At 38.9% G+C, this 23,243-nt stretch overlaps 3 protein-coding genes across 5 annotated transcripts in view; all 3 read right to left on the reverse strand.

The window, feature by feature from the left end:
* Nucleotides 1–537, reverse strand: part of fth1b (ferritin, heavy polypeptide 1b) — a 3,322-nt gene extending 2,785 nt beyond the window's left edge. The window contains exon 1 of one of the 2 annotated variants that reach the window (XM_014013633.1): nucleotides 430–537. The gene's annotated coding sequence lies outside the window, so the exon portion shown is untranslated. The remainder of the gene's footprint in view (nucleotides 1–429) is intronic. The other variant, XM_014013634.1, reaches the window with a different exon arrangement.
* A 989-nt stretch (nucleotides 538–1,526) lies between these two features.
* Nucleotides 1,527–13,201, reverse strand: incenp (inner centromere protein). 2 transcript variants are annotated; one of them, XM_014013635.1, is made up of 22 exons: nucleotides 13,038–13,201; nucleotides 11,888–12,035; nucleotides 11,674–11,781; nucleotides 11,006–11,598; nucleotides 10,865–10,907; nucleotides 10,400–10,469; nucleotides 10,176–10,311; nucleotides 10,053–10,083; nucleotides 9,897–9,984; nucleotides 9,670–9,810; nucleotides 6,710–6,727; nucleotides 5,569–5,622; nucleotides 5,389–5,444; nucleotides 5,188–5,308; nucleotides 4,996–5,100; nucleotides 4,784–4,914; nucleotides 4,498–4,618; nucleotides 4,032–4,112; nucleotides 3,001–3,033; nucleotides 2,743–2,805; nucleotides 2,500–2,647; nucleotides 1,527–2,248 (listed from the first exon to the last, which is right to left on the reverse strand). In XM_014013635.1, the coding sequence occupies exons 2-22, from the start codon at nucleotides 12,025–12,027 to the stop codon at nucleotides 2,073–2,075; spliced, it is 2,457 nt and encodes an 818-aa protein (XP_013869089.1). In that variant the 5' UTR covers nucleotides 12,028–12,035; nucleotides 13,038–13,201; the 3' UTR covers nucleotides 1,527–2,072. The 2 variants fall into 2 exon arrangements, with proteins under 2 accessions (XP_013869089.1, XP_013869090.1); XM_014013636.1 differs by lacking the exon at nucleotides 6,710–6,727.
* A 1,001-nt stretch (nucleotides 13,202–14,202) lies between these two features.
* pgghg (protein-glucosylgalactosylhydroxylysine glucosidase) lies at nucleotides 14,203–22,593 on the reverse strand (the record flags this gene model as incomplete). The annotated part of the gene is given in 13 exon segments (XM_014013637.1): nucleotides 14,203–14,552; nucleotides 14,694–14,917; nucleotides 15,019–15,116; nucleotides 15,193–15,288; nucleotides 16,196–16,329; nucleotides 16,417–16,553; nucleotides 16,628–16,700; nucleotides 18,145–18,256; nucleotides 18,335–18,466; nucleotides 18,749–18,868; nucleotides 18,948–19,383; nucleotides 21,804–22,014; nucleotides 22,098–22,593. Coding segments are annotated over 13 exon segments (2,094 nt in total). The 3' UTR covers nucleotides 14,203–14,475.
* Nucleotides 22,594–23,243: the final 650 nt, after the last annotated feature.

Raw genomic sequence — 23,243 nt, forward strand, 5'->3', positions numbered from 1 at the left:
AAACATGGCTGCAACTGATCATTTAATCCACAACCATGCATGGATGTTTTAAGTCGTGTCCTTGAGATTTCCACCATGATGCAGCAAAGTGGGTGAAAGTTCAATAGGCCATTTTACCGAATAACTTCTCTGAATAATATTTATTTTATCGTATTTTTTCCCCTAGGCTGTTTKTGGAGCAGATTTTCTAAACTGAATGCATCATATCGATCAAGAAACGGCCTACGCCGAAATAAACAACATACCACCAAAATCCACTTCTTTATTTACAAGCTAGCTGTCTACTAATCAACATAAATGAAAATAAACAATGCTAAATAGCACTGACACAAAGAGCCACGTTTTTGCAAACAGTTCACTGTAAGTTTCAGAAACAATAAGTTAGCAAGCTAGCATTAAAGCTAAGCAGCTAGGTGAAGACAAACGTACCTACTTCGATGCACGTCTACTCTCTTCAGCACCTAATTACTGAGTGTTTACTCTAAAATGTTAGTTACACGTCCCTGACCCCAAACCTGCCCGTAACCGCGCGCACCGTATGATTACGTCAGACGGTCGACTTGACATAAATGGTGCATTCTCAGCATCACAGCTCGGAAATTTTCCTTTTCAAACAGTGCTTTATCCAGTACTAAAAAATACAAAATACATTAAAATCCAGTATTAAACTAATGATACTGAAAATCGATCAGTTTTTTATACTTCGCCATGAGCCCAAAAATTGTTTGTAAGGTCACATTATTTTGACGTTTTAATTCTTCCGATGCGCAGTGAATGCATCATAACCAACATTGAAGGACTAAATATAGGCCACACAAAACTTGCCACAATTTCAACTTGAAAGAGTAATTTTGTAACTCTTATCAGAAACTTTTATATTTACAAGTTTAGACCAGACGATAAAAAGCTATTGAGTTTTTTGTTTGATTCACAAGATTCATGTTTTGGTCACATGCATGAAGGTGTTATAAAGTATCTGGACATTCAGGCTTATTGCTGCATTAGGTTGTAGAAAGCTGAAATCTGAGACCTACAGAACATGAACATTTTGTTGTTCAAGTGTCCTTATCCTTGAGGTGTGGGGGAGCTTCCACTGGTTGACCAAAGGTGCTTCTTGGACTCTGAAATGACGCTGAGTCTTTTCTTTATACTCCAGCTCTGATTTTTGTCCAAGATTTAAATCCTCATTTGCAAAAAATACAAATTTCACCTTGGAAATATATTGAAATTATCCTTGAAAGCAATGATTTGAAAGTATTTTTATAATACGTATTTGACCTTGACCTGATTAAGTTTTGTAATGAAACTTTAAAGCATAAACTAGAATTCTTTGACATCAAAACCATTACCAATATAAAGGAACTAAACTGCACACAGCATTGAGGAGGCTTTTATCCAAAATATTACTAATATATTATCACTGAGGCAGGAGCCTGCTTTTTCAGAATAAAATCAAATCTAAAGTCATTTTGTGTTGCATGTTTAAAAAACAAAGATAAAAGCACTGAAAAGTACAAACTAAACAGTCAGGCCTGTAGACTTTATTACTCCCATCACAGTGCCAACACAGCAGCAGGCACGCATCCTCCACAATAAGAGTATCTTACAAAGTTCAACCCTTCACAATAATAGTCCCAGATTGTAGATTTCTCTCAAAACATATTAAGCCTACAAGATTACCGGTAGTTAACCCTATAAATATRACCCATTAGCTTGATGCAGTTTTAATTTTTCACTCACTTTGTCGTGACACTTTAGCTCAGCCTTTTTTTATAAACATAGGAACTAGCATTTCTTTCATTATCAAAATCAAATTAATTACTAATAAATTGCCAATTAAAACATTTATTAGAACAGATATGACTATAAAAGCACAAAATACAAACACAAATTACAACTGCCCACACTTCCAGTGTTGTGCATACTGTCTTTTTGACTACTAACAAAAGTGAGACTAAACCTCTTGTAAAAATGGGAAGGGGAAAAAAAAAACACTTTATTTGAAACAGACAAACAATAAAATTTATACAGCGGTGTGTAAAACAGGATCAGCCAGCATCTATGTGAAAATATCACTTTGCTCCAGACGGGGGTGAGTGCCACACCGCGGAGCTGGTTCGCTTGAAATACCGAGGTTTGCTTTTATAAAATATGTCCTCCAGTTTTGGTGGCTCAATGACCCCAAAGAAGGAGTCAAAATCTGGAGGATTGTAGTACTGCTTCATAATGATCTGCTTCAGATTGGGACCTGAAGAGTAAAAACATCAGGCAGGTCTGTTAGTACATGACACATGGGAGATTTATTCAACATTCACACTGAGGCAGAAAACCATCACAATGATCGATTGATGAGTTTAAAAAGGGAGGTGATGAGAAAAAATACATAAAAGAAAAGTGGTACGACTCTGATCTTGTGAGAATCTGTTCGACTTGATGTAAGTTCAGACACCATGTGCTTTACAATAACTGGTCACCCAAAACCCAGATAGCCATTCATACCTTCTGCCCAGGATGGGATGGGTTTCCTCGGGGCCGACTCATCATCTGTGGAGTCGTCACTGTTTTGGTCCATTCCATAGTCGTCTAAACCCTTGGCAGTTTTATTGCCACCAGTTGGAGTGATGGCGTATGACTGTGGCGAGGCTGGCTGCATGGTGGGAGACAACATAATTCAATTAAAGTTTCACCATGGCAGAAAGTTCCTGTTGTATTTTTCAATAAAACCTTATGTGTTATACATACGTTCAAATCTACGGTAACATTCAGGCCTCCAGCTTTTCCYACTGGTGTGCTCATTACAGAGTTCTGGAGGGGAAACAAACAGGAAATGAAGACTTTACACAAGAAAAATGGCCTCTAAGCAAACAAGACTTATGCATGAACAGAAACTCATATGTAAAGCACGGTAAATATAAAAAAGTATAACCATTGTTAAAGGGCAGAGCAGTGTGTTAACATGATGGTGACAAGTGAGTGTGCACAGCTGAGATTCACCCTTACCTCCAAATTAAAAGTTGCGTTCAGGTTTGAAGTCTTTATTCAAATTGAGAATAAAAAGAGAAAAGAGAAAAGTTTGTTTAGTTTAAAAACCCTGATATCTAAAAATGCACTGCAACACACATTAAGTTATGTCATTACTTTGATTATTATTATTTTTTTTTTAAAAAGGAGCACATTTTCACTGAAATAATACCAGTACTACTTCATCAGGATAATTGCWTGTTCATATTTTGTAGAGATGCTAACAACAAGAAAATAAAAACTGGTGTAACAGCAAGAGTCTAATTTTATTCATGAACTAAATATCAACTAAATATAGGACGTTTTCACTGTGTTTAAAAACAAAATGTGAGGGAATCCTGTACACTTCCTAGTTCTCAAATTGTGGTTCAAGTACCACTGATGGTACTCAGGATCCCTCTAGTGGTTTCCAGAAGAAATATCCAAAAACTATTTGAAGTTGAATAACTAACTTACTGAACTGTGATGAAAGCTTAATTAGATTTTTTCCAAGTGTAGTTTTGAGATTGAAACCAGTTGAATGTTTTAAGTTATATTTAAAGACCTGCCACACTAACGTTTTGGACAACTTATGTAAACTTGGTCCCAGGTGCTGAAAATTACTCCAACATGATGTACGGTATATAAGCCACACTGAAAATGTGCGTAAGTCATAAATACTTTTATATTCTTGTATAAGTTCTGAATAAGCTAGAGAAAAGTTTTAGGAAAATTACATGTTATACTGTATATCAAAAAGAAAAAATAAGTAGGTCCTCTGGATGGGTTCTTCTTTAGTGAAACGTTTCATCTCTTATTTTTACTGTTCTTTTACTACATTTGCTAATGTATTTTATTGTACAGTGTCCTTGAGTTCCATAAAAGATATCTTCAAATAAATTGTTTATTTTTATCCATGATAGAGAGARAAAATAGGTTTTGTTTTGTTTTTTATTATCTGTAAGACAGCTTAAAAGTTCAACCATGCGGGTGCACTTCAGATTAAGTATTATTTCTCTCAGGTAACATACCTGTTTAGCATCAGCTTCTTTCTGCTTTGCTGTTTTTTCTTTAAGAGCCTGCTCTTTTGCAGCCAGCCGCTGCTGCTCCTCCTGGTAAAAAACAAACAAAAAACTTGTTTTTCCCCTCAAAATAACATGAACGCCCAAAGAGTTGAAGAGTGGTAGGAGCAAACTCAGAGCTGCTGAGTCATCTTATTTTAGGGAAATGTGCTAGAGACACACACACAGAAACAACTCTTCTCTGATAGCACCTGTCAACGTGATTGAGTCAACATTTTGCAGATGAGAAAGAGCCTCATGCTGGAGTCGGTTCGTTCATCTCATCAGGTGTCAATTTTTCCTGACATGATTCATTCAAGAAGTMTAAAGTTGATATGCTCCCAACAAAACAAATAAGTCCTTCTATAACTTCAATAAAAACTACTTTACTTTTGAAGTAAAAACACAACTCACTTCTTAAATATCATTCTCTTACCATTTTTCTTCTTTCCTCGAGAGCCTTTCGTTTTTCCTCCAAGTCCCTCATTTCTTTCTCTCTCGCTGCCTTTTCCACTTCACGCTGCAAAGCAAGAGCTTTCTGTTTTTCCAGTCTCTCCCTGTATTATATAAAAAAGTGTATCACTAATTTAACAGAAAACAGCTTTTGTCAGAATTTAAACCAAGTGAAGTAAGAGAGTTTTTAGTGAAGCCCCACTAACAAGACAAATGAAGCCACATGTCTGGAACAGCTCATGACAGGATGATCAGCCTATCAAACGAACCTTTCAGCAGCAGCTTGTCGTTCTCTCTCCAGCTCCCTTTCACGCTCCTGCTCCATCTTCAGCTCTCTGCGAGCTTGTTCCTCCTCCTCTGCCTTCTTAGCAGCCAGCTCCTGCTGCCGCTTTTCTTCCTCCTGAAGGTTTAAAACAAACATTACTTACAAACTCATCTTGTATCACAGAACACAGCAGCACGTGAAATAAAGAGGTCTTACAGCTTGTTGAATCTTCTTCCTCTTGGCCTCCTCTTCCATCTTCCTCTTCTGCTCCAGCTCCTCCTGTCGCTTCAAGGCCAACTTCTTCTTCTCTTCAATGAGACGCTGTGTGTACGGGGGGGGGGAGAACAAAAATCAAATAAAAAGAACAAAAAAGTAAACTGAATTTTTATGCTACAACAAAATGAATACCTTTTCATTTTTCTCATCAATGTGAGCCATTTTTTGTTCAATTTTCTTTTTCTTTTCTTCCTCCCTCTGCTCTTCTTTAACTTTGGCCTCAAGCACTCTTCTTATCCTCTCATCTCTCTTCCTGGAATACAAATTTTCAAAGTGAATAAAAACATACGTACAAATATTCATCAACTCTCAAAAAAGGTGCACAGGGTTAACCTTTTAAGTTCTTCTTGTTTGCGTCTCTTCTCTTCCTCCATCTTCCTCATCCTCTCCTCCTCTTGCTCCTGCTTCCCCACACCTCACCTCCTCCTGCTCCTCCTTCCCTACACCTCACCTCCTCTTGCTCCTGCTTCCCCACACCTCACCTCCTCCTGCTCCTCCTTCCCTACACCTCACCTCCTCTTGCTCCTGCTTCTTCCTGAGTGCTTCCAGCTTGTGACGCTCTTTTGTCTGAGAAAACAACACCAGTGAATGAAGAGTGGAGAGTAAAAGGAAACAGTTTCCATTCAGAAAAACTAAACAGGGTTTAATGTGATGGTTAGAATATTCTAAAGGAACGTGCAAGAATGAGAGAAAAATTAAAATGACATAATCAACATAAAACAGCCAATTTAAGAAAGATACTAAAAATCATAAAATTAGCTACAGGACGATAAATTAACCTTTCCTCGTTATTGTTGGGTCCATCAGAATAAACAAGAAATGAACAATTTAAAGCAAATACACAGTAAAACCTAATCTACTGTTCTACTACACCTATTAGAATTAGTATTACTATTAAAATTAGTTCAACACACAGTGCTCCAGCATATTAGTGTCCAAATATCAAGAGTGGCTAAAAGAAGTCCATCTCCAGCAATTATTAACAGCTTTGGAACCATTCTGTCTTTTCCCAGCCTTATACAATTTATTTCACTAAAAGAAATAAAATAATATTCTTGTCTGAAACAGTCTTTTTGGTCAGGACAATGAAACCTCAAAAAGGTTTCTTTTCAGGTTAAATAAACTATTTAAATAATACATTGTTCAAGCAAATATAGCTATAAAGAACAAATTAATTCATAATCAGTTCAACAACTTAAAAAAAAATTGTAATTTTACCACAAAGGGACTTCAAACATAAGTGAATGAAATAAATAAAAACAATTACACCCAGAGTGAATGAATGTCACCAGTTTTTAACCAGGCTAAAATTTAGGTGATAAAATGATGCTGAATCAGACAGAGACATGAGTAAAGTAAAAGATGAACAATTTATGTTTGGGTTGTGGATCAAATGAGCTTAAAGCAGCCCCTTCCACACATGGACCTTTAGTCATGGTTTTACTTTGTACTGAATTAAGTGTTTTAACTTATGAATTCCTTGTGTTGACTCTTTAACTTTTACTGAATGACAATTTCACAACTGTTTCTCATCCTCCTGACATGCAGCTGTGGGAAAGGGGCTTCTTTTGTACCAAGTGAAACGTAATCCAGTCAAAGTGTGACATAGAGAGACACCAAAACCCTTCAGACAGAGCTTCAACATGACACTCACCACTGTGCCAATGTTGACCTGAAGACAGGAGGAGAAGAAAAATAGACTCACTAAATAAGAGAACTACTAGAGAATCATTGAATGCACTTTTCTGTTAGTTCAGAGTCACAGCCCTGATCTACTTCATCTAATTTGAGCTGATTTGACTTTAAGAACTACATAGTTGGCAAGTTACACTTCCACCATAATTTCAGTCTGAATTGTAAACTTAAATTTTAACTCTTTGTAAAAGAATATATATCTGTAGAAAGTGTTTCTTCTAATTTGAAGAGGGGGTAATGTATTTTCCAGGCACATAATTTACCTTCAGTTGTTACTGGGGTTGGGTGATAGACAAAAAAATTATAATCACGATTAATTGTGGTTTTTAGCCGATAACAATTGAAGATATGACGATTTAATCCCCTGGAGTCCCTGGACGCCTGCATATCCTGGTCACATGACAGGGCTCTAGACTAACTTTTTGCACTGGTGTGCCTAACATTTTTTTTCTTAGGYGCACCAGCACAAAAGTTAGGTGCATCCAAATTTTCAACCATGTCGCATTTAACATCAGTTTCACTTGTTTTTTTAAATCATTGTTCATTAAGGCAACATTAACTCAAAAACAATTAGTTAACAATCAAGTAAACATAAAGTTCTTTATTTGAATCAGAATTGTACAAGACCTATAACTTACTGAAAAGTATTTAAAGTGATTCTATAAGATTCTAAGTGCAAATGTTTAAGGGCTGAACATTTTATAAACATCTTAAACATTTCATGGTTAATTTTTTTTAGACACATGCCCCTCAGATGGACAACTCCTCTAGTTTGGCCCTATGGATCTTTGGCCTTGGATAAACCAGAATGATGAACAGAGAATATTGATTAATAATAGAAATATTACTGATATTTATTAAAAGGTTGTSTCAATTTTTTTAAAATAATGCATAAAAGTCTGCAATTTCATCATTAGTTGAATCTTATTATCTTATATTATTTGACTTAAATATCCAGTATGTCTAGTTTTATCCTCCTGAGACCCAGAAGAACCCATTTCACATCCTTGGAATGCAACTGTGGTGAAGTCGATTAAGTGCAAAAGCAGCCTGCCATACAGGTGAGCTTCCTCATGCTGCTGAAATGATCTGCAGTGCTCAGACCCCGACTGTTAAATTAACAAGATGGACTTAAGAGCGAGCAACCGTTCACATCTTGTTTTCATCTGCAGTTAACAAGAACTGGTTTTCAGACACCGATCTGGGTTTAAAAAAAMAAACAAAAAAAAAACCCTACGGTTGTTTCACTATGCGTGCGCACACACATGTGTATAGATTTTTGCTTCATGGTGGGTACAATTATTGACCATTTCCCCGGTACACACAGCCAGGTGAGGTTAGGGTTTGGGTCAGGTGTATAGCCTACCTGGGAGGTTATAGTTGGCTGCAGAATTGACGGGAAATGAATGGAAGCCAATGTCCCCATGAGGATAGAACAACAAACGTGTGTGTGTGCGCGGGAGGTGTGGAGCAGAGCCCGAAAGCAGAGCGCAGTGTGGAGAGATGAGACTGTCGGCGGGCGACCATTCATACTGCTGGATTATTTTTTTATGGAACATGGAAACATTTTTCTCAGGGGGCAACCGTTCCCCCTCGAACGATTGGGCGACCAGACGTTTTTTTGTGTTGTACTATTAGGAAATCTGGTCGCACTCTAGAGCCCTGCATGACCAATTTAAATCACTCTAGTGGGAAAGTTCAAAAAGAAAAATAAGTAGGTCCTCTCCCATTTTTTGAATTTTTTCTACCTGGATTACGGAGATGCATCAGGACATCTATAGGAAAGATTTGCTCTTTGTAAAAATCTGTTCCAAACTGTGTCAAAAGTACAGACATCAAGATATACATAAAATTTTGTTGATAGACCAAGTAAAACCGGAGGAGTTATGATAAATAAATTACAGAACGTTTTAAAAAAACGTTTGTCATATTTGAAGCATAGAGGAGCATTGAGGGAATTGACCAGGGAAATCCCAAGTCAGTCTGCCAGGTGGCATTAATCGTTTTAATCGTCAAGTGTCAAAAAATAAATAGATTACCGGTAAAGTCTTTCTGACAATTAATTGCAAACAATGATTTTGCCCAACTCTAGTTTTTATGAAAAAGCTGTACATATCAAAAATAAGTTGGACTTTGCATCAGTCTTTAAGAACCTCCTACCATTCCTGACACTCCCACTTCAGCACGTCTTCACAACAATGCTTTGGTGGGGGGGCTTTGTTGGGCAGGAGCTCAGGGAAGAGCTTTGTACCAGCAAGTTATCCTCATGCCATTATACTTTCAACCATGTTGTGCCGTTTACCTGTCTGGTCTCTTACTACTACTAATGAAATCTTAGAACCCATAGCTAGGCTCTACAACAGGGCCTACAAAATTCATAAACTTCCTAGTTGGACTCATCACTGTACAGCTCTTTGTCAAATGCTTCCACTTTTCAGAATTACCGGTATGTTTTGTATAGTGGGATTAAGTTATATTTTCATAGAGCCAAGTATGGAACTCTTTTTTGCTCTGATGCCCAAACCAAATCTTGGAAATGGTCACTTACATAGGTCTGTTACAAGCGGACAACTGATACTACCAGCCTTTAAAAACTGTTACGGTCAGAAATAATTTTGTTAAGTTTAGCATGGAATGACATTCCTCAACTTATAAAGTCCAGCTCAACAAGCCCTTTAAAAAGACTCTTGCTTGTCATATGCTGGACACCTTTTTTTGTAGTCATATTTAAGTGTCTACTGTGCAAATCATCCAAGTTTGTCAAAAATCATAAAACTTGAAGTTTTCATCAATCCAATCTGTGCATCTTTAACATATCCTATGTTTTTAGAAAACACTACATTTCCAATAAGGTCTAAGGCCTAATCAAAGTGTAGACTAAGAACAGTGATCCTTTATTGTTTTAAATGTGTGACTTACTTTAGGATCAACTCTTAAAGGCGTGGTGTGTTTGATGAAAGACTTCATCACCCCAACACGTCCGGAGGAGTTTGGGGTCATCATGAGCATCTGATTCTTCTGCACAGTGTGCAGGAAAGATCTCATGTTGGGTTTGATTGCCTGCCAAAACAAAGTAAATAATTCAAACATTTTGTTTAATGAGAAAACCACTTCAATAAACTCAAGTCCCCCCGCCCGCATCTTACACTATGACTTTTCTTGGGGGGTGAAAACCTCTTAGATGGACTGTTTTCTACAGTATCTGGTGCTTTACGTTTAGTGCTGCGACTCGGCCTGAAAACACGGAAATATAGACTGAGTGACAAGACAAATATAAAAATATCACAATAGAGGACACACACCTTCGATCTGCTTGTGGTGGCGGTTTCTCAGCTACAACCGAAGAGAAAAGCAAAGATCAGATGTTACAACATGACCATCGAAGTAAAAGAAATACAGAACAAAAAGAATAAAGTTTTCCATACCTGCTTTTTTGACTGGAGTGCTAACTTTTAGCTCAGTGCTAAATAATGTAGGGGGAGCCAGTTTGGGAGAGTTAGCAGCCACAGAGCGAGTGATGCGCACGTTTAATGGAACTTCGCATTTATTTGTTTGAATTACCTTTGATTTGAAGATACAAACACACATTAATAACTCAAAAGGCTCAAACATTGTTTTTATTTTTTAAAGAATTCAAACTAAGCGATACCTCTGATGTTTCATTTTGGATCTTTGGTGCATCATTACCCACCAAGTCTGCAGGTGAAACTCCAGGTATGCTACAGCAGGGAATACATCACATAGTTGTTAAAGTTTTAGACAAAAAAACAAACATTTTAAAACATCCACACTGCAAACAAAAAAAGTACTAAGAGTCAGGTTCTACCAAACTAAAAACAAAAACGTGAGCAAGTTCTTGCCTCAAGAAACACACTGCAGTTGAGGCTAAAATATATGATACTTTTTTTTTGTGCTTTGGACTTGTATTGGCACTTTGCAACTACATCACTTAATCGCGTGAACGTGTCGTGATGGGGCGTCAGAAGTGAGGAAGAGTGTGACATCACATGCAAAGAGTCAACAGAGTAGAAGATCAAATAGACCATCAACTTTTGCTTATTCTTGTATCGTGCAACAATACACTAATAAATGAAAACAAGGTGGCTTTACTCACGGTGCTTCATCCTCATTTACAGTATCCATGCAGGAATCCTCAGCTACACATAAAAACAGCATAAAAAAGAAAAAAGAAATACAATTAGGGATGAATTTTCACACTTGTTCAAACAAATAAAACAAACACCTAATATCGTACCAGTGACACTGCTGTTGCACGAAGACTTGCTCTTGCGAGATGCCTTCCTCTTCAGCATTGAGCGACGTGAGGCACGGCGCACAGATTCCTGGGTCATGCTGTGCCGAAGTCCAGCCACAGAGTGACGCAGCTTGAGCGAGCATCGTCCCGAGGTGCGCCCTGAGCTTTTAGCAGGTTCAGCTATCGCAATCTTTGTAGCAACACGGTTCGAAGAGGCCTCTGCCTCCATGGCGTACTCTGCAGACAAGCGTTCCTCTGTAGAGATCTTGACGGTTACCTCAGGTGATGGGATCTTAGGGGGAGACTGAGGGGGGCTGCAAGTATCCTGCAGTTTGATGTCAGCAATCTTCAGTTTTTCATCTATTTGCTCTTTCTTCTGCACCTCYTCGGTTTCATTACCCTCACAGGACGACTGGCTCTCATCAGCTGCCACCGTGAGCTCTGTCTGTTTGTTTTTGCGTGTTGTTCGTTTCGGCCTCGACGCGGCGCTGGCTTCAGACGTGGAAGCCTCGGGAATGGCTACTTCTTCAGCAACAAAGTTTAACGGTTTCACCACAGAGCCACGAAGGTTACTGCGCCTTCCTTTTGAAAATCTACAAAGTAAAAACAAAAACTTAATAGATTGTAAAGACCATGTGCTTTGAAGGACATTTACTGAAACTACATACCTCTTTCCCTGACTWTCTTCCTGGCGCCCTAAAGATACACGCTTCCGGCGACCTCTTTTTCTCTGTGATGGCGTTTTTGGCATCAATTCTGGTTCTGTATTAAAATCTCTGAAATAAATAAACAAAAAACAACTTGGTAAGAAAAGAAAAACTCAAAGAGAAACCAAAGCTTCATCCCGTAAACCTTTGTTTTGTAACATCAAGTCAAACATACCTTGTGAACCTGCTATTTGCTTCTTGCTGGATCTCCTCGAGCCAAACCATGTGAGTGTTAACAATCTCACCGATGAACTCCTGAGTTTTCTTATAAAACATCTCCGTGAGGGAGCGCACTGCTGAGGTTACGGAGGTCATAATGGCAGCTTGAGAAACAAGAAAAGAAAAATAATCAAGAAAGCTTATAAACAAACTCCATTAGTAAAGGAGGATTTTGTTATTTGCCATGTAAGTACTAGTATTTGTTCTCTCTAGAAGAAAACATGGCATTTGATCTTTGAAAGCCAGAGTAAAAAAATATGTTTGCTTATTGGACAAGTTGTAATGTGTATTTGTGTCAAAAGCAAATCACGCAGTTCATTTTTAAAACATGGAAACATTTTACTATAAAATGACCATTTTCTATCTCAAACTTATGGTGCAAGTACATAGCTTTTTTAAATAAAACTATCTTAAATAACAGGGGTAGACATAAGGATATTTTTCAGGTTGTCCAACCTGTTGACAAAACCTGGTTGTCCGAAAAACATTTTTAGTTGTCCAAAAGAATCTCAAGAAAAATGTAATTTAACAAGTATATTGTGTTGTATACAAAGTTTATTATATATAATTGTTCTCAGTCAGCCAGGTTGACAGGATCTGATTGTCCGAAATGAAAATAAGTTGTCTCGGACAACGTCTACATGTACAATAGGTTGCCTTCAGGCCCAGGCCTCCCTGATCTGCGATGTCAACGGGACTCGCCTGGTTAAATAACTAAATATATAAAATACAATAATCTCATATCTTTAGTGGTCACTTCTATCAGTATTAATCTCTTAGGCAGTGATTTATTGTTATTAAAAACAAAAGATATTTGAACCAGCATTTCTCAAGCTAAAAATTGAGCAAAACTACGTAGGTCAACGACCACAGGCTAAAAGTGCTAGCTGAACTTAGCGACAACGAAAAAAATAGAAAATAATTTCAACAAATGTAACATACAAACAGCCAGAGTTCCGATACGTCACTGAACATATAACATGATGGATTTTAAACCAATTACAGCTTTGAAATAGCTTTTATTTTCCGCTTCCGGCAATGCCTGAATTGTTAACGCTATGCTAACTTTTAACACTAACAGCATGAGCTAACGTGAAAATATTTACCTTTGATGTTTTATTTTCTTCAAGGGAATTACAATTACCGTTGCGCCACTATTTTCATCTATTAAAACAATCGCATACTCGCAAATAAACTAACGCTGGAATCCCTGTTTTCCTATTTCAATGCTCTCTACTAGCTACAACCCTGCAATCTTTTGAGAGACCCGCTGAAACTGTTTAAACTGATTGTTCAAACCTCACGAGCCAATCCTGAAGCCAGACGCAGCTGTTTGAGCAGTTTGATTTGTACACTGTGACATCTGTAAAGGGCGGAACTCACTTAGCAATCGCAGTAAAACGTGCGGGCGGGAAGCAGAACCTGGCAGGACGGCAATAAAATCGAACAAACTCAACAAAAGGGTGGAGTCAAGGTTTAAACGCACCAATCGACGCATGTTATGTTTCTTACGCTCCGCCTAAAGACACGGAGGAACAAATTGTCAAACATTTACATTTTTTTAAATTCAGTTTCTTAAAATTAGAAAGGAAATGTGCACTGTGGGACCTGAAAGTGTGTGAAAATGGGTCTTCAATCACTGTTGCTTGTTATGTGCAACAATGACAGAAGATACTTAAAAAGTTACAATACATATAACAATGAAAACAAACATTTAGATCTCCCTCTCAAAACAAACACGGCCTCCAGTTTTGGACACAAGCAGTTGTCAAATGAAGACAACGGTGCTCGTCCAATCAGATGTGTCCCTTGAAAAAAGCTCGTCCAATCAGATGTGTCCCTTGAAAAAAGCTCGTCCAATCAGATGTGTCCCTTGAAAAAAGTTCGTCCAATCAGATGTGGCCCTTGAAAAAATTCGTCCAATCAAATGTGTCCCTTGAAAAAAGTTCCTCCAATCAGGTGTGTCCCTTGAAAACCGTCTTCGGCATTTCCAAAGGAAGGCAGCAACGAAGTATTTTATAAACTGAATACTCAATAAATTCTCAATACATAAATAAATATACCTCATTGGAAGGCAATCTTTGTGATGCGTTCAAGTACTATGTTTTTCCCTAGATAGCGGTAACAAAATAAAACCTATCAAGGATTATTGTTGCAGCTGGTTCGTAGTAAGTTTGGTGAGAATATATAGTACATTTGAAAACACAATTATTCTAAATTTATTTATTCATACTAGCCAGAAAATTAATACAAAAAAATAACACCTTCTTGTATTTCTTTTTCTGTTTGTTTGGATTAAAGTTTTTATTAAACCAAACATCTTTTACATTTTCCAAATAATACTGCACATTGTTCTGTGAGTTTTAAGCAGGTAAAGGCAAAAACCTGAATTTAAACTGTTCTATTTTTTTCCACACAAAAAACTGTCAGCATTTGTTTCTAAATACACAAATTATCCTTATTATTATTGACCGTAAAGTAAATCTGTGAACGTGACTTTGATTGTTGAAGAATCAAATAGAAACAATAAATCTTGATCGAGTTTCAAAGAGGCCAGCAGGAAGATGTGGACTCCGCTTTACGAACACAACCGGGCTCTCGGGGAAAAGTTACTGGCTGCCCTGAAATGACATTAGAGTCAACAATTAAGGTTATTTTTTATTTTTTTTCTCCCCTTTTTAAATCTTATTAAAGATCTTGTGATAAAGTTTGAATCTTTTTAACTTTCTTAAATACAGTTTCATATGACACTTGTGTGATACCTGGTGTAAGAGGGATCTGAGCTCCTGATGCCTTCAAGACAACTTCTAATTTATGGGGTTTAGTGTTTGGAGCGCATCTGGCCTGTTCCCTGACTATGATGCAGACTTCTTCTTTCCTGAGCAGCCAGTCCATCTGTCTGCCCAGGTAGTTAACTCCACGAACACAAAGCTCACTGATGTCATCAGGAAGCAGCGGGGAAAAGGCCAGGCATTCCTTCTGAACTCTAAATTAAAAACAGGAGAATATAATAATGAGCTGCACATCATGTGAACCCCCCTTTTTTTTATTTATGCACTGGACAAGATGAAATGTTTTCTAAATGACCTGAAACCAGTGTAACCAAACAGCACTGCTTGCAGAAATCCTCCCATGCCTGTGAGGAAGTTCACAGCTCCAGAGCCGTCTGACGATTCACTCCACACCTGTGTGGAGCAGGTAATCACTCGGCAAATGATGACATGATGAACGTGTGCGATAGAGAGAGGGACGCAGCGATACCTGGAACGGCCCCTGGATGTTCTCGAAGCTCTTTTCAAGTAAACGCTGAGATTTTTCAGCTTCTCCCAACTCCAGCCAACCGACTGCAAACATTCCCTGAAAAAAAGAGGAGAAAAACAAAAATTCTCTCTGCAAATACTGATGCATAACTTTTTTTCACATTTTCCTCTCACCTAAACATTAAATTAAAAAAACTAAAGAAAACTTACAACAAAAGTGGTGGAATTCTTTATCAGTCATGAACAAAAAGGCAATTCTCGTTTCAAAAATACAGCAAGGTTTTTTACGTCGTGAACATACTTTTATTAGAGATGTTTTATCTAAGACACAAACATAATGCACAAGGTGAGTCAAAAGTCTCAGGAYGTCCTTTTACTTCATAAACAAAAGGGGAAAGTGAATACCCCAGCAATGATGTTAGGCTATGTTCAGAACATGGCACCCGTTTGGAAAGCTGCCATGTTGGATCAAAGTCAGATTTCTCCAGTAGGAAGCAGGTCATGTAGCATATCAAAGAAGACGAGAATTTTCTCAGAAAAATCAACCCCCATCCCCCACCCCATCRATTTGCATTATCTCTTGTGGTTCAGAAGTTATGAACACAGAAAGTTGCAACAACAACTGGGATCGTGGCCTGTGACGCGAACAACAAAAGTGTTGAACTGAAGTGTCGATAACTTCTGGACCACAAGAGATATTGAGCATCTGATCCATTTCTTCTTTGGTATGCTATATGACTCCCTCCCCATTGAAAATAAAATTTACTTTGATCCACTAAGGCTTTCAAGATGGTGGCCACGTTCTGGACATTGTCTAAGATAGTAGGTCCTCTCACATGCTGGGGTGTTCAGATGCTTCATTTGCTCCTTTGTTTCTGAACTAAAATGGTGTCCTAAGACTTCTGACTCATTGCAGCATGTGGTTAAATGGCCACAGTATTTGACCCCCCAACCCCACCCCCCACCCCCACTTATTGCAGTTTTCCACTCTGTGTCCTGCCTACCCATGTCATGGCGGGACCTTTGGGGTCTGTTACAGACTCATACGCCTCTAGATCATTCCTCCTGACCTCTGCAGACATCGGCAGGCCCAGAGGATAACCCAGCATCACCGTGTCTGCCTGTTTCACCGGCTGACCTATGTGACAAACAAAAATATCCTGATATCGTTTGAAAACCCAGATTTTCCGGAGCGGCTTGGCGTCAGAGAGGACCAAACACGAACCTTTAGTGTAGCCATCAAACTCAGGGTGGTAACGGGACTCCTGGTCAAAAGGGATCTTGATGCGTTCGGCCACCTCTCGCCATTCTTTGGGCACAGGATGTTGGAGGAGCTCTGCTAACTCCACAGCAAACTGCAAACTAACAAACGAGGAACGGTTTGAGAAGCTGGTCTTCCTGAACAGCTGTGCAGAAGAATTTTGAAATACTGATACCTGAGTTTGGTGGCTGCGTTTGTGTACACAGAGTTATTGACGTTGGAGTAATATTCATCTGGTGGCATGACACCTKATGGTAGAAAAAGTGAAGGAGTATTCATTAAAAATAATATGAATATGAGTGCATTAAAAAAAACAACAAAAAATGGATTTAATTGAAAAAGCATTCTGGCATGTCAAAAATTATTTTATAAAGCAGATCCACCAGGTGTTTTATTCAAGAAAAGTCTAATTTCAAAGCAACAGATGTCAGGGTCAACACARCAGAAGTTGCATCCAGTAACAGATAATCCCTGATTCTGTTTTATTGAAATTCAAATTCAGTTTTTAAACAATAAAATAATCCAATAATTTTGATTTTATTCTAAGCTACATCCATCAAACTCAAGGTTCATGGGCCAAATATGGTTCACCACTGCATTTTATGTGGCCCTCAATGAAGACGARTTTGGTCTAAACTGTGTAAACATGTGTCCAATGACAACTTGTTTTCTTCTCCCTGAGATTTAGCTGATATATGATATAAAAATGGATATTTTTGTCACCACGTGTCGTGTAGACCAGGGTTAACTAAAACTGACTAAATAACAAAAATCAAAATCGAAAAAACATTTTAGTTAACTAAAATAAAAAAAATTAAAAATTAAAAAATAAGAAAAACTGTAATGAAAAGAAAAAACGATAACTAACTGAAACTGTATAATCTCTTTACAAAACTAACTAAAACTTACTGAACTTCTAGATAGAATATCCTTAGTTTTAGTGTTTGCCAGTTTATTTGGAGCCATGTGGATCCTTTTTTATTTTCAAGTCGAGTAGTTTCACATTAGCTGTGGGCCGTAACAACACTTGTTCACAGTCTGCTGCTGCTCAGCATCGCCTGCCAAATGACGACAACAAAAGTTGGGAGAAAGCAGCAATGTCCACTTTAAGATTTCTTTGAATATGACTGGGAGAAAAATAAAACAAGTGTCTTGTAGTGGTAACAGGTGATAAAACCGGTGGAATACTTCTCAAGGGAAAAACTGCATGAATCAATCTCGCTCAAGATGGCTAACAATTATCTTGACACTCTAGCTTCTCTCAGTAGCTCCCGTGTAAAACGAGCAACAGGTAGCACCGGGTTGGAGACAAACATTACCATCGTCCTAAAATAATCGCCCAAGTTTTTAGTTGGCAAAATTGAGTTACGCAATTATTTTAGGAAGGTGTCGCTATAGATTGCTTTAACTAGTGACCAAATAGCTGTTGGTTGGTTAACTCACAAGAACATCACAAGCTTGAGGATGCACTGGCAAATATGTTTATTCAAACTATAAAATAAACTAATACTAGAACTAATAAAAACTAAAGTAAAACTAAGCAACAAAGAAAATCCACTGTAAAAACTAATTAAAACTAACTGAATTAAAAGAAAAAAAAGTCACAATGAACCAAAACTGAACTATAATGAAAAATCCCAAACTATTATAASCTTGGTGTAGACAGAATCACATTCCAGTGGTGGTCTTTACCTAAGAGGTGATAAGTTTGGTCCTCAGGTTGCCACGTTACTCTGGAAACCCAGTAATCAGCYACCCCAAAGACCAACTTGCTGCCTTTCCCCTCCGTGAACATGGACAGATCCTGCAACAAAGAGTTCAGCTCTCATCCTGAACTCAGAACCTGTGATGGGGAGCGGGGAGCGGGGAGACGGGAGCATACCTCAGTGAGGTAGAGATAGTGCTGGAAAGCCAGCGTGACGTCACCGTTGATGTGAATCTCTTGTTGTCCGTARATGTCCTCTGGACACACCTCTCTCCCTGACACAGCACTCTCCCAGGGGAACTTCAGCCCCTGTAAAAACAAGACAGAGACACCGTTCTGTTTTCATCCTAAAACTGTATCAGAGGAAGAGATATTCTAATAAACAAATCACTTTACCAACCGGTAAACATATTCAAATTAACACTATAAACTAATACTGTATCTGTTGTAGAAAAGGCCTGTTATTTACAGCTTAGAACATCCTTTTAACTGTAACYGTGACTATAGCTAAGAGTTTTATTAAAATCTGTCAAGCAATTTGTGAGATATTTTGCTAACAGACATACACACACATTAATCTAAGCATCATACCTTGTAGCCCTGGTTCTGGGCGTTTTCTTTTGCACCCTCTACCGTCCCCACTCTGTACTCCAGCACTGCTCGGGCCAGCCTGGGGTAGAACAACGCTATCCCCGGATACATCCAGATGTCCTGCATTAGGAAGTCTCTGAGTGAAACAATTAACAGGAAACAACACACGCCCACAWGAGCGAGCGTCCAGTAGACTCACCTGGTCCCAGAAGACATGACCCCAATAATCCTGGCCGTCCCCACCGTTAGAGAGCCCGCCTGGACTGACGCCTCCAAATGAGCCGGAGGTGTCGTGGATGGACGGGAAAGCGCTGAGGAGGTAGAACAAGCAGCCGATCAGGGCCCTGCACAGGGTCTCGGACCCCTTCACCTCCACCTGGCTTTGAAGCCACAGCTCCTTCCAGGCCTTTTCGTGAGACGGACGCAGGTCACCGGTCGCCATCAGGCTCAGGGCCTCATCGTAACAATCCTCCGCGGCACACGAGCTGTTGGCCACAACCAGGATGAAGCCCCAGCGAGCCTTGGCCTGCTCAGGCAGCAGCGTCAGAGCGGGGGGTACGGGGGTCCAGATGAGGTGCACCGTGGGACAGGAGCCTCCTGGGAATTCAGCCGTGGTGGTCTGTCCTTGAATATGTCTGAGAGCACGGATGAGTGTATTGATTGATTGATTTTATTTAGYAATAATATTGTACACACATCTAGTACATTCATTRTTAGTACTTGGATAACACAAGAAAGTGAGAAACACTTATTTCCATTGTGGTCCAAAAATTAAGTGACAGAGTTATATGGGGGAGAATATAGACACAATGATGAGAAGTGAGGTACAGTGATGGAGAAAAAGGTCATTAAGTTCCTGACAGTCAGACAGGTATGCAGATACAACATAACAGATGAGAAGATGAGTTTATGAGTTTGAGGGCATAGTGAAGGGATTTAACTCCACTTCGCAGAGACTGTTTAGTAGAAGCTTTGATTTAAAATTCTCTATGCGGTGTATTGACTGTATATGTGTTGGGAGATCATTCCATGCTTTGGCTCCYAAATAGCTGAAAGAAGTCTGACCGCAGGATTTTGAGGTGGGGATAACTGGAGACAATGGKCCAGATCAGGTGTTGTGGCACTTTTCATTTACAGTGACCAGGGCCTTAAGACAGGAGGGAGCTTTACTGTACAAGATATTAAGAATTTGATTAAGCTTCAGTTGTTTTACTCAGAGGTGAACTGAAGCAGTTGAGCCTGAACAAACTCAGAGTGACCTATATGTGTACGAGGATTGGCATTCAGGAGGTACCGGAGTATTTTATTTTGTGAAGTCTGTAGCTGAGTTTTCAGTTTTTTTGGGAAGGCCTGTTCACCACGATGTACATGCATAGTCATAATGACTTTGTATGAGGGATGAGATTAGCATTTTTTTGGTTTTAATGTTGAAATGTCTTGCATGCCTGTACAGAAACTTAAGTTTGGCATTAGATTTTCTGATGACAGTATAAGTTGTTTGACTGCCTGAGAGTGTTTCATCCAGCACCACACCTAAAAAGTATTTCMCTTGGTTTGCTGGAGAGGGGGTGGCCATCACAATTAATGTCCAGTGGATCTTTACCATTGAGCCTTCTTTTGGATCCAAAGAGGATTGTTTCTGTCTTTCCGAGATGAAGAGATAGCTTATTGTCTTAGCCATTTGTGGATAAAGTGAAGTTCTGATGTTAGGCTTTATTGAATTTTTAGTGTCCTTACCAGCTGCTAGGAGAGCCGAGTTGTCTGTATATAAAAGCAGCTTGCAGTTTACAGCAGCAGACATGTCATTAACATACAGTAAATGAGGAATAGTAACGGTCCGAGAATGGAACCCTGTGGGACTCCGCTTATCACTTTTGTTGTAGTGGATGTTATGTCTCCAATATCTGCATACTGCTGTCTGTTATCTAGTCCTTGAACCAGTTTACAGCTTGTTTCTGGAGCCCCAGGGCTTCCAATTAACATATGAGAATACTGTGATCCACTGTCAAAGGCCTTTTGTAAGTCGAGCAGGACCATACCTGTGAGGTTGCCTTATCTCTGACTTGATAAAATCAGTGAGGTAAATTAAGCATGTGTCTGTAGAATGAGAGGGTCTGAATGGAGCTCATATAAAAGTTTGTGGTCTGTAGTGTTGAGTTGCTCATAGACTGTTTTCTCAATCAGTTTGCTGACAACACTGAGAATTGAGATGGGACGATAGTTGCATAGAGAACACATTAAATGTTTAAAGTAAGAAATTGTACCACTTAAAAAAACAAAATAAAAGGTAAGTTTGAACTTGATGGCAGCAACACATCTAAAAAAGACAGAACAGGCTTTGAAAAGGATTTAAAAGTAAGTGATGCAAATAAACTGGTGGAGGAGCATTTWGCAACAAATCAGGTTAATTTGCAACAAACTAGTCAGAGGACTGGGTACAAAAGAGTATTTGATGGTTAAAGCTCTATCATGCAAAAAAGAACAGTTCAAAWGCCTGCCTCTCTGATAGTATGGCGGTGCATTAATGCCTATCAAACAATGAAGATGTGTTGCTGCCATCCACTTCAAAATCCATAAAAAAAAATTTTTAAAGATGAAATTTCTTAGTTTAGCCCAGTGGTTATCAATTATTTTTTGTCACGCACCTCCTAGAAAACTTAAATCCCCTCCCCCAATTGAAATACTATTGAGGAMCTGTCTGTACAAACCACTGTATGACTTCCTGGCACACAGCATTCTGCATATGATCACCGGATGAAAAGGGGAAACATAGTATTATGTAAAAATAAGTTTAAGACCTGTTTATTTTGCTGCATTGAGTGATTAATTTTATTTTTAAAAAGGATTTTAAATTTATTTTTATCTAATATTAGATACATGAGGTTCCTTGATTTCTGTGGTGCTCCTTCTTCAAGGGCAAAACCATTATGAGCTTATTATTGTATAAACCTTTGTATTCTGATTTTATTGACATTTTACACAACACTCTAACCTTTTTCTAGCTTTTTCAGAATTGGGGCTGAACTTGTTTCTTAAAAAAACATTTTAACCTCACCGTCCACCTTTGTAGTCTGGACCACACTCAAAAACAATATCTTTGCTCTGAGGGGTGAATGCGCTGTCCAGATGAACTGTAACTGGCTCTGCTGAGGTCCCCTGACGTACCACCAGGACCTCCATCACCATGATGTTGGGGTAGAACCGGTGAGAGTACAAAGACTGTGAGACACTTGCACTGGCTGAGGTTAGAGTGTGGGTGAAAATGCCTGTAAATTATGTATATATTTTAAATTAAAAAAAGAGCATGAAATGATGCCAGCCTCTTTAATGCAGAGAACCTGCTCTGTACCTGTGTGGGTGTCCAAAGTGTAGCTGTGTTGGGCAGTGTCTTCTGTCTCAACCGTCACAGCTAGAGGACAAGGGACATCAGCTCTGTGACAATGTCCACCCTCCCCATTGTAAACACCACCCATGTGCATGATGTCGTTGTACACCCTCCAGCCCAGAAGACCATTAGCCAGAGGTGGGAGGAAGCGGGGGTCACTGGGGAGACTGTCGGAGGTGAAGATGTAAGGGTCCAGATCTTGGGACATAATCAGGTGATCTTCAGGTCTAAAGGTCGTAGAATATCTAAATGAAAGACAATATTGTACTTTATAGGATGTAAAACTTGAGTTCTCCCCCCCAAAAAAAGCAAAGACATCAGATTATCACAGGAAAACAGTTTTCACCACTCTTATCAGAAAACATGTGGATGGTGGACTTTGACACTTTTCTGTCACAAGATGTGTCCAAATGTAACCTTAAAGGGTTTGAATCRTTTGAAGTGGTGTTCTGTGGAAAAGTTATGAACAGTTAATATCTTACCTGTTKTAGATGGCTCTTTGAATGGCCTCARTTTTGAAAATRAGTTAAATTTTAACTGGAGTCATGAGCYGACAGCTAATTTAAATGCAACTGAGAACATTTTAATGGATCACTGTCATCTTAAAACTAGTCTAAAAAGCTTCATAGTTTGATGTGAAYGATATTTTATAAACCTCTATATTGCTGTCAATTTTACTTTACACAGTTATCTGTATGCCCAAGCAACCATGAAAAAGCTAGTTTGCTAGCTAGCTGTTGGACCACAGACTACCATATCTTTGCAGCCAAAATAATTATGTAAAGCTAAACTGACACTGGTGTAAAACGCAAGGCCCCAAGGCCAAATGGGGCCCACTACTACATTTTACGCGGCCTGCAAGAGCTTCAAATATGTATTGTTTTAAAATAAATATATGTTGTTTTAAAGCCAGCAGTGACCTTGAACTACATTTCCCATAAYGCATGTCAATATTTTTACCTGCGAAATGACAGTTTTCCACCACTAAAGCTGGATCCATAATTGACATGTCACGCCGGACGCGAGGGTGTGCGCGCCAAAAGTGATGCAATAGCGCCGTCCACGCCCCTACGCATTGGCCCTGCACACCGTTTTGGCACGTGTCGTGCA

Source organism: Austrofundulus limnaeus, unplaced genomic scaffold (genome assembly GCF_001266775.1).
Source record: "Austrofundulus limnaeus strain Quisiro unplaced genomic scaffold, Austrofundulus_limnaeus-1.0 Scaffold104, whole genome shotgun sequence".
NCBI lineage: Eukaryota > Metazoa > Chordata > Actinopteri > Cyprinodontiformes > Rivulidae > Austrofundulus > Austrofundulus limnaeus.